The sequence below is a fragment of the Salvelinus sp. IW2-2015 genome, linkage group LG1, assembly GCF_002910315.2.
Source record: "Salvelinus sp. IW2-2015 linkage group LG1, ASM291031v2, whole genome shotgun sequence".
NCBI lineage: Eukaryota > Metazoa > Chordata > Actinopteri > Salmoniformes > Salmonidae > Salvelinus > Salvelinus sp. IW2-2015.
The window spans coordinates 28,496,903-28,507,782 of record NC_036838.1 but is presented as its reverse complement, the minus strand read 5'-3'; the positions used below and the strand labels follow the sequence as shown (position 1 = coordinate 28,507,782).

Here is a 10,880-nt window from a genome sequence, read left to right as displayed (position 1 = left end):
CGCTCGCTCTCTTCAGTGGTGATTTAGCCCCTCCTTGGCAACGGTACTGTATGTCCAAATTTTAGCAAACACGTAAATYTTTATGTTGTACCTCTTTCATTTTTATATTTTGTGTCAAGTAGATATGTATTACAACTATCAGTTTAAGTTTTGCAGGKAGCCTACACTATTTTGCAATGCTACTTTGTGGTAAGTAAATGGATTGATGTGTTGGACCAATGAAAAAAGTGGGCAGTAAAATACATCTAAATTATCTTGAGGTTTTAGAGGAGAAATGACCCCCCACCCCCCCCCCCTCCCAGACCTACAGATGATACTTTGACAGAATATTTGTGGGTAAACAAAGGAATACCAGTTTTATCAAAGGACTGATATGGACCCCATATTGGCATAGCTCAGCTATACCCTGAAAGGGACACCAGGTGGTCTGTTGTTCACATGCTGTTATACTGTATATGGAAAGACGAATGCTGAATTTATGCATGTGGAGCTAAATTACAAGAAGTCAAAACAATATTAGCTACAGTTTTATTCATTAAATGTCAATACAGCAGCAGGAACGGTGATAATGTACTGACTAATGTAACTGTGTGATGATGTTTAGGAGGAATACGACATCATCAGGCATGTATTAGTGGTTCAATCAGTGATATCCGAGGAAGAAGGTGTTTGTATGACTCAATTCATTTCACTGATAAATTATGAAAACAATTGACAAGGTATGGATATGGTTTGCAGATTTATTTTTGATTCATGAGAACATTTTACCAAAAATCATATTGTATGACCTGTTGATAATGTGTCTCATCTGGACTTCGTCCCTCACTCTTCAGCCACATTCCCCTGGAAAAGAATGTGAAAAGAATAAAAAAACGTCTTGCTTATACTTTACCATAATGGGATTTTTAAAGTTTATATATTAACCATTTGCCGCATTGCAAAGTATTACAGTATACAGTTGAAGTCGGAAGTTTACATACACTTAGGTTGGAGTCATTAAAACTCGTTTATCAACCACTCCACAAATTTCTTGTTAACAAACTATAGTTTTGGCAAGTCGGTTAGAACATCTACTTTGTGCATGACACAAGTAATTTTTCCAACAATTGTTCACAGACAGATTATTTCACTTATAATTCACTGTATCACAATTCCAGTGGGTCAGAAGTTTACATACACTAAGTTGACTGTGCCTTTAAACAGCTTGGAAAATTCCAGAAAATGATGTCATGACTTTAGAAGCTTCAGATAGGCTAATTTACATAATTTGAGTCAATTGGAGGTGTACCTGTGGATGTATTTCAAGGCCTACCTTCCAAGACCAAGACCTCAGAAAAAAAATGAAGACCTCCACRAGTCTGGTTCATCCTTGGCAGTAATTTCCAAACACCTGAAGGTACAGGTTCATCTGTACAAACAATAGCGAGCAAGTATTAACACCATGGGACCATGCAGCCGTCATACCCCTCAGGAAGAAGACACGTTTTGTCTCCTAGAGATGAACGTAATTTGGTGTGAAAAGTGCATCTCAATCCCAGAACAACAGCAAAGGACCTTGTGAAGATGCTGGAGGAAACAGGTACAAAAGTATCTATATCCACAGGTAAACAAGTCCTACATCGACATAACCTGAAAGGCCGCTCAGCAAGGAAGAAGCCACTGCTCCAAAACCGCCATAAAAAAGCCAGACTACGGTTTGCAACTGCAGATGGAGACAAAGATCATACTTTTTGGAGAAATGTCCTCTGGTCTGATGAAACAGAAATAGAACTGTTGGCCATAATGAGCATCATTATGTTTGGAGGAAAAAGGGGGAGTCTTGCAAGCCAAAGAACACCATCCCAACCGTGAAGCACGGGGGAGGCAGAATCATGTTGTGGGGGTGCTTTGCTACAGGAGGGGCTGGTGCACATCATAAAATAGATGGCATCATGAGGGCGGAAAATTATGTGGATATATTGAAGCAACATCTCAAGACGTCAGTCAGGAAGTTAAAGGTTGGTCGCAAATGGGTCTTCCAAATGGACAATGACCTCAAGCATACTTTCAAAGTTGTGGCAAAATGGCTTAAGGACAACAAAGTCAAGGTATTGGAGTGGCCATCACAAAGCCCTGACCTCAATCCCATAGAACATTTCTCCCGGGTGGTCTCCCGGGTGGCGCAGTGGTCTAGGGCACTGCATCGCAGTGCTAGCTGYGCCACCAGAGTCTCTGGGTTYGCGCCCAGGCTGGGCTGGGTTCGCGCCCAGGCTTATGTCGCAGCCGGCCGCAACCGGGAGATCCGTGGGGCGACGCACAATTGGCATAGCGTCGTCCGGGTTAGGGAGGGTTTGGCCGGTAGGGAGGGTTTGGCCGGTAGGGATATCCTTGTCTCAGTATGTAAAAAAAAAAAAAACAAATGTATGCACTCTACTGTAAGTCGCTCTGGATAAGAGCGTCTGCTAAATGACTAAAATGTAAAAAATGTAAATTTCTGGGCAGAACTGAAAAAGTGTGTGTGAGCAAGGAGGCTTAGAAACCTGACTCCGTTACACCAGCTCTGTCAGAAGGAATGTGCCAAAATTCACCCAACTTATTGTGGGAAGCTTGTGGAAGGCTACCCGAGAAGGTTTGACCCAAGTTAAACAATTTAAAGGCAATGCTACCAAATACTAATTGAGTGAATGTAAACTTCTGACCCACTGGGAATGTGATGAAAAAAAAAAAAAGCTGAAATAAATAATTCTCTCTGCTATTATTCTGACATTTCAAATTCTTAAACTAAAGTGGTGATCCTAACTGACCTAAGACTAGGATTTTTTACGAGGATTAAATGTCAGGAATTGTGAAAAACTGAGTTTAAATGTAATTGGCTAAGGTGTATGTAATCTTCAGACTTCAACTGTATATCTTCTCCTTGAAGTTTACTACGGGACTGGCACAATGTAATAAAGATTTAGCAACAAATGCTTGTTTTGTGTGATTCGATTTTTTCGTATTTCTTTTTTATAAACGTTGTTAAATGTAATCGTACCTTGCTACCAATTTCACGGCTCTTGGCTCTCAACTTGTTGACCTGGGACTCAGAGATGTCGGCACGCTCCTGAGCTTCCTCCAGCTCATGCTGCAGCTTCCTGTACCTGGACAGGTGAATGTTGGACTGCTCCTCCTGTAGGATTGCAAATATAAATTTCAACAATGATGCTGCATGTTTGGCAAAACATGCAAAGTTCAAACTTCTTATGAATTGTTTACCTTATCATCATCCAAATCTTATAAATAAAGAAGTAATGATCATACCAAAAGTACAACAGAAACCAACTACACGGTAAAAGGTCTCAGTAAACTTGATTCTTTGACTTTATTCGGGTTTCATATCATTTGGGTTGTATTACATATCCCATTTTATATTGTGCTCCTTATTTACTGCAAGCTGTACCTTAGATACGATTTTATATGTACAAAATATATTTCCATCTTTTCCAATAACCATCATTATTTACTAGGCCTATTTATAATATAATAATATATGCCTTTGAGCAGATGCTTTAATGAAAAAAGCARTTAACAGTCAATCTGTAAATTAAGTTTGTTATTAGGTAATAGACCATGGCGCTTGCAACACAAAGGGTCGTGGGTTTGAATCTTCTGGGGCCACATTTTACGTATAGGTGGCCCCAGCAGCTTCAAACCCACGACCCTTCGCGTTGCGAGCGACATGGTCTACCTACTGAGCCACACAGGATCACTACTTTACTTTATCTACAGTCTGCTTTACTTAGTAACAACTTCCTCTGTTACATTATTATAACGTAATAACAAACTTGATTTATTAAGGATTCCTTGAAACAAGTACGTATAAGTACCTAACATATAGTTAGTTATTCATTTGTTTAAATCTTTTTTAAATAATTAGCACAATTCGTTTTTTTATTATGTCACCATTACTTTAAAAATCTGTCATTGGGTATCATACTCACAGCATCCTCAGCCGCTCTCTTGTAGGCCTTCATTTTTAACTGAAGCCTGTCCACCAGATCCTGCAGCCTGCTCACATTTTTATTGTCCTCTTCGGTCTGCACAGTTTACAAGAGATTGACATTTCCTGTCAAATGGTCCACTGCAGTATACAATATCTTGTTTTTTAGTATCAAGATTCATGGTTGTACCTGGTAGGTGAGCTCCTTGACTCTCCTCTCATATTTACGAACACCTTTAATAGCTTCAGCTCCACGTTTCTGTTCAGCATCAACTTCACTCTCCAGTTCACGGACCTTACATATAGGAGTTCCATTTTTTATCAGTTAAGGTTTCATATATAATGTAGCTTGCTCTACATCCGTATATGCAATAATGTATAGTACATACCCGTGCCTCCAGTTTCTGGAGTTGTTTCTTTCCGCCCTTCATGGCCAGATTCTCAGCCTCATCCAGGCGGTGCTGCAGGTCCTTCACTGTGACCTCCAGGTTCTTCTTCATCCTCTCCAGGTGAGAGCTGGTGTCCTGCTCCTTCTTCAACTCCTCTGCCATCATGGCAGCCTGGAGTAATATGTTGTGTACATTGATTATATGAACACTTCTGCAATACTTGTAAAGGGTAAAGTACGTCAAACTTGCTCATTGTGTATGTAAATGAAATGTCCAAACTATTTTTGCTTTCATTCTAAGATATTGTCATTATTACTCAAGAAAATTCTAATGGATCTGAACAAAATAGATACAGAAGGCAGAAGATGAAACTCACATCAGTGATGGCCTTCTTGGCCTTTTCCTCTGCATTTCTTGCCTCCTGGACAGTGTCTTCCATTTCACCTTGGACCTGAATAAGGTCAACCTCCAGCTTCTTCTTAGTGTTGATGAGGCTAGTATTCTGAATGAATGGGGGGCATTTAATCACATGCCAAAACTTGATTGTACCTCTCCCGATTTGTAACTGAGAGAAAGTTAATATTTTATATGTACCTGAGAGTGCAGCAGTCCAACACGCTCACTGGCATCAACCAGCTCCTGTTCGGCCACTTTGCGGCCTCTCTCTGTCTGCTCCAGGGCAGCCCTCAGTTCTTCAATCTCAGCCATCATCAGGTTATTCCTGCGCTCCACCATGGCTACTTGTTCCTTCATGTCATCTGCGACGCGTATGGCGTCATCAAGTTGCAGTTGGGCATCCTGAGGTTTAGAGGAAAATGTATTCTAACATCATCTAAAGAGAAATAACAATTAATTTGGGACTCCATACAAAAATAAAGTATATATACCTTGAACGCTCCCTGGACGTTCCTCAGCTGTTTTTGGGCTTCAGCAGCCTGGCGGTTGGCATGGCTCAGCTGAATCTCCATCTCATTGAGGTCTCCCTCCATCTTCTTCTTGACTCTCATGGCATCGTTCCTGCTCCTGATCTCAGAGTCCAGAGTGCTCTGCATGGAGTCCATCATCCTCTGGCTGTTCCTCTTGATCTGCTCTGTCTCCTCATCCTTCTCTGCCAGCTTCCTGTCAACTTCACCTTTGATCTGGTTGAGCTCCAGCTGTATACGAAGAATCTTGGATTCCTCATGTTCCAGTGTGCCCTAAATAATAGAATTGAACAATGACCAAAGTAATGTAGGGATTTAGGTATGACATGTATATCATCATGATCACTTTGTTGACATAAAAACTCTTGTGGGGCATACCTCTGCTTCCTCTAGTGCAGCCTGGATTTCTGCCTTCTCATTCTCCACTGTCTTCTTTGCCTTATCCAGCTCATGGATGCTCTTTCCAGACTCACCGACCAGTTCAGTCAGGTCAGAGATCTCATCTATTGAAATGAAAAGGGGAGAGAAATGATCAACATTGTAGATTTGTATCCACACAGCATAAACGGTGCACTGACATTTYTTWTTTTTTWTTTTTTTTATTATTTCCCCATACGTTGCAGGTTCTTGTTCTCTCTCTTCAGTGTCTCCAGGTGGTCCAAACATTCTTCATAGGAGTTCTTCATCTTGAACAGCTCGGTGCTGAGAGAGCGGGCCTCTTTCAGAGACCCCTCTAGCTCTGCCTGGCCCTCCTCGTACTTCTGCTTCCACTCGGTCAGAACCTGGGAAAACAGTTAAGTAAATTAATACACAAATGCATAGATTTTACTGTATTCACATCTTAGTCAAAACATTACCTTGTCAAAGTTCCTCTGCTTCTTGTCAAGCAGGGCAGCTGAAGCATTAGCTCTCTCCACATCAATCATGAGATCCTCCACTTCACCCAGGAGTCTCTGCTTGGTCTTCTCCAGAGAAGCACACTTGGAGTTTGTTGCTTCGACAGCCTCCTGTGCATCTTGCAGACGCTGGGTAAGCTTTTTCCTGTCAAAAGAAAAAAACTCAGATTTTAGCTATTGTAGGTACTTTGGTGAGTATGAAGAGTGGTAGAATGTTTTTCAATTACTTGGCATCCTCAAGCTCCTCAGTGCGCTGAATGGCATCAGTTTCATATCTGGATCTCCACTGAGCCACCTCACTGTTGGCCTTGGACAATGCTCGCTGCAGTTCAGCCTTGGCCTCCTGCTCCTCCTCATACTGCTCCCGAAGCAGATCACAGTCATGGCGGGATGACTGCAGACCATGGGCTAGGGCATTTTTGGCCTAATTGTCAACAGTATGGGGGAGAGAAGTCAAATTAAGCACTTAAGCCAAATATAACATTTATATGAATCACAAAGATGCAGTATAGTAGAAGATGGCATTGAACCTTCACTTCCTCTTCAATCTGCCTTTTGAGATCCTCAATCTGCTGTGTGAAAGTCTGCTTGGCCCTGGTCAACTGGGAAACAAGAGATTCTTTCTCCTCCATCTGACGACCAAATTCACCTGATTGAGACAGAGAAAGTTGGAAGTTAGCTTTTTTGGTATTATGGAAAACAAACAGAAATACAAACTTTTCATTTTAAACTCACCGTTCTCAGTCAGAAGCCTTGCTCTCTGAACATTTATGTCATTAAGTTGGCGGACATGCTCATCATTCTTTGTCTTCAATTCACTCAGTTGATCCTCAAGGCTTCGGCACATTTTCTCTAGATTACCCTATCAACAATGTTCAACAGGTTATCGAGCAATTTTTCATGCTTTTTGATAAGTTTATTTATATATTTTTAAAATGTATTCTGGCAACYACATCATCTCCCACCTTTGCCTTGGCGATAGCTTCCATGTTGCTGGAGAGGTCATCAATATCCATTTTGTATTCACTCTTCTCCTTCTCCAGCTTCTGCTTGACACGCTGGAGGTTGTCTATTTGTTCTCCCAGTTCTGCCACAGTGTCGGCCTGCTTCCTACGGAGAGCAGCAGCGGTGGCCTCGTGCTGCAGGGTGGACTCTTCAAGATCACGACGCAGCTTCTGGAACTCAGCCTCACGCTTCTTGCTCATCTCAATCTGGACAGATGTTGCACCTCCAGCTTCTTCAAGCCTTTCACTGATCTCCTCAAGTTCCCTGGAGAGATCAGACCTCTGCTTCTCAACCTTTGCCCGAGCAGCACGTTCAGCCTCAATCTCCTCTTCCAGCTCTTCAATACGGGCCTGAAATATATAATGGATTTAAATGTTTATTTGCTTAAAACATGCAATTCAGAAGATGGTGAATCTATCTCATAAATCTTATTCAGTGTGGTATATTGAACCGACAGTTCACCTGGAGTTCTTTGATTTTCTTCTGAAGCTGAGCACCCAATGCCTGTTCATCTTCAATTTTGCTGAGAAGTTGGCTTGTCTCAAAGTCCTTCCTGTTTGAAATAAAACGTATATATTAAAAGATATATCCGGCAATCAGTTCTGAGAGAATGGTTCAACAACTGTTTCGATTTTAAAACTACTTCTTGATCTTCTCATCAGACTGCTGCTTGTCATTCTCCAGGTCCATCAAGGACTCCAGGGCCAGTTTCAGATCTCCTTCAAGCTTCCTCTTGGCTCTCTCAAGGTCCATGCGGACCTTCTTTTCTTGCTCAAGGGAACCCTCCAACTAGACCACACAAGAACAGTTTCACAATATTTGGTTAACTGTTCATTTATTGTATTTCCTTTGATGGTAATATTAAGCTGTTTTAAGGTTGTCGCATCTCTCACATCATCCACTTGCTGTTCAAGCTTGGTCTTGGCTTTGGTCAGATTGTTGACTTTGTCTTCCTCTGCCTGGAGATCATCAAGGACTTGCTGGTGCACCTCTTGGAGGGCTTTCTTCTCCTTCGTCAACTTGATAAGGCTCTCATCTTGAGAAGACATCTCCTCTGTCAGGTTTTTAACCTAAATTGAATTATTCAATATCAAATCATCAATGCTCTGTCTTTTACATTTAAAATGAATACAAAACGTAATTGCTTATAATAAATGTTAAACCTTATTTTCAGTGGCATGTTTCTCCTTTTCCACTTTGGCCAAGGTGAGCTCCAAGTCATCAATGTCTTTCTTCAGCTCAGAGCACTCGTCCTCCAGTTTCCTTTTCTTGGCAGTCAGTTCAGCATTGAGCTCCTCCTCATCCTCCAGCCGCTCAAATGTCTCTTTGAGTTTGGCTTCCATCTGGATCTTACTCTTGATGAGTCCCTCACATCTTTCCTCAGCATCACAGAGAGTATTCTCTTCCTACAACAAATACAACAGAAATGAAGCAACACTGGAAATCAAACGCCAATAAAGTGACGTGAACAAGATTAATATTAATCTTGTATTAAACAAGCAATTTATTAACTTACCGCTGCTCTCTGTAGCTGCAGATCATTATTTTCCTGCAACAGAGAAACTATTTTCTCCTCAAGCCCTTTTATCTTGGCCAACGCCTTGGCCAGATCCTCCTTCATTTTCTCAAAGTTTTCCTTCATTGCAGCCATCTCTTTTTCAGTTTCTGCTGATTTTAAAAGAGGCTTGATCTTGAAGTACAGCTTCATCCATGGCCAGTGTTTCACATTCATAAATGAGCGGATGTTGTATTGGATGGAGTAAACTGCTTCTCTGTAAATAATAATCATAAAATAAATTGTTTTGGGGGGATTCTCTTCACTGGCTCAATATAAAATGTACTCTTTAAAATAGTGTAGCTACCGTCTCGCCATCATCTTGACAAACTCTTTCCTCATGACGTAACCTCTGCAGAGAGCCTGAGTCATTGTCACCAGAGTAGCCAGTTTCTCATCTCGCATCTCCTCCAGAGTACCCAACAGACCAGCTTTGAAGAACACCTATAGGAATATGTATCTTGATTATATTTATMGAAAATATAGAACTAGTATTTTTTTTGATTGAGCTCAACGTTTTGTTTTTTTGTGGGAAAAGTGATGCTGCTGTCTATTGCTCTACCTTGGTGTGCCCAAACTTGTACTGACTCTTGTCCACATCTATTGATCCCAGGAGCTTCTCTGAAGCCTTCTTGTTGTCAATAAATTGTCCATCAGGGATGACACTTGCATTCAATACTTTGTATCTGAAATTATGATTAAGGGAGATATAAAAAATAAATAAAATACAACACCAAATAAATGTGTATTTGATGTGATCATGCCTATGAAAGARGTACTTGAACATCTTGTTGGCATTTTCCCTTACTGAACATGAATTACCTCTGCTTGAAGTCACCATATTGGATTCTGCTGGGGAAGCCCTTTCTGCAGATTCTTATGCCTTCCAGTACACCATTACACCTCAGCTGGTGGATGACCAGGAAGTTCTCCATCAGACCTAACGACAAGGAAATAGCATGTTCTACGACTTTCCTCAAGCTAACCAGTACAGTAAAGGAGTCTTATTTTCTCAGATTCTTTATAAACAATTATTCAAATAATTGACAATGAGCCCAGACCTGGTGTCTTTGATTCATTGGGAATCAAACAGCGCACAAAGTGAGGATGGGTACTCCTCAAGTTGGTCATCAGCTTGCCCAAATTCTCCTGTGGGATTGGAAAAAGTGTGAGTTGTGAGATTCTATAATAAACAAAGTTGTGTTTGACACTTTTAAATTTCAAGCCACACACTGTAAGATGTCCAGTCATTTCAATTGATGAAATATACCTATGGATTTGAAAGAATATCAACTATGAACAACTTAAAGAGATGTTATACAGTACACCTGTTTTACCTTATCATAACCAAAAAATGAAATACAAATGATAATTACCTATTAGCCCCCACAATTTACATTTTGCACCGTAGTGCATCATCATAATAAAGGTTAATATACATGTAGATACCCTGAACAGAGCAGACACAGTCTGGAAGGAACCACCCTTCTTCTTCTTGCCTCCTCCTCCTCTTGCTGCATCTGTTTACAAATGTGTAAGGCCAGTTATATTCTTATTCCAATTAGATTTTTACATGATTTCACTATAATCATAAATAAATCCAGTGTACTGAGATTTCCAGTAATACCAATGCCATCAGTTTAACTCAAATGACCACTTCAACCGCAATGCTTTTATAATCATGAACTATATAACAAGGGAAGGGGTAGATATAGTCTCATCTTGTAGTATGAGAAATTCTAGATACTATGGGATRTACCGTCTGCTTGTGAAGCTGCTGCTCCTACATACAGCATAGCCAACAGTTTGACTGAGGACTTCTGGTACAGTTGCACAACGGAGTCATTCAGGGGGTCCTTGTTCTTGTCCAGCCAGCCTGTGACATTGTAGTCCACAGTACCGGCATAGTGCACCAGGGCAAAGTGGGCCTCAGCCTTGCCTTTCCCAGGTTTAGGCTTCTCAAACGCTTTGGTTTTACCAATATGCTGGTCATACAGCTTGCTCTTGAAGGTAGTGTCTGAWGCCTTGGGGAACATGCACTCCTCTTCAAGGATGGAGAAGATGCCCATTGGCTGTGGGTGACAAGATGTGAAATATTAAACTGATAAGCAGACATTCCTTTTATTGTATTGTCTGCTTTCTTAAGATTTCACC

At 41.0% G+C, this 10,880-nt stretch overlaps 1 protein-coding gene across 1 annotated transcript in view; it reads right to left on the bottom strand.

Moving 5' to 3' along the window:
- Nucleotides 1-726: 726 nt before the first annotated feature.
- Nucleotides 727-10,880, bottom strand: part of LOC111964296 (myosin heavy chain, fast skeletal muscle-like) — a 14,256-nt gene continuing 4,102 nt past the window's right edge. The window contains 27 exon segments of the mRNA XM_070443666.1: nucleotides 727-843; nucleotides 3,014-3,148; nucleotides 3,960-4,055; nucleotides 4,149-4,253; nucleotides 4,348-4,518; nucleotides 4,724-4,849; nucleotides 4,942-5,145; nucleotides 5,235-5,543; nucleotides 5,649-5,773; nucleotides 5,887-6,052; nucleotides 6,128-6,311; nucleotides 6,394-6,590; nucleotides 6,697-6,815; nucleotides 6,902-7,028; nucleotides 7,132-7,521; nucleotides 7,634-7,724; nucleotides 7,815-7,960; nucleotides 8,065-8,241; nucleotides 8,335-8,577; nucleotides 8,688-8,943; nucleotides 9,034-9,170; nucleotides 9,289-9,412; nucleotides 9,549-9,666; nucleotides 9,788-9,875; nucleotides 10,176-10,246; nucleotides 10,486-10,798; nucleotides 10,864-10,880. The exon segment at nucleotides 10,864-10,880 is cut by the window's right edge and continues 133 nt beyond it. Of these exon segments, the coding sequence (XP_070299767.1) occupies nucleotides 823-843; nucleotides 3,014-3,148; nucleotides 3,960-4,055; nucleotides 4,149-4,253; nucleotides 4,348-4,518; nucleotides 4,724-4,849; nucleotides 4,942-5,145; nucleotides 5,235-5,543; nucleotides 5,649-5,773; nucleotides 5,887-6,052; nucleotides 6,128-6,311; nucleotides 6,394-6,590; nucleotides 6,697-6,815; nucleotides 6,902-7,028; nucleotides 7,132-7,521; nucleotides 7,634-7,724; nucleotides 7,815-7,960; nucleotides 8,065-8,241; nucleotides 8,335-8,577; nucleotides 8,688-8,943; nucleotides 9,034-9,170; nucleotides 9,289-9,412; nucleotides 9,549-9,666; nucleotides 9,788-9,875; nucleotides 10,176-10,246; nucleotides 10,486-10,798; nucleotides 10,864-10,880 (4,256 nt within the window). The 3' untranslated portion in view covers nucleotides 727-822.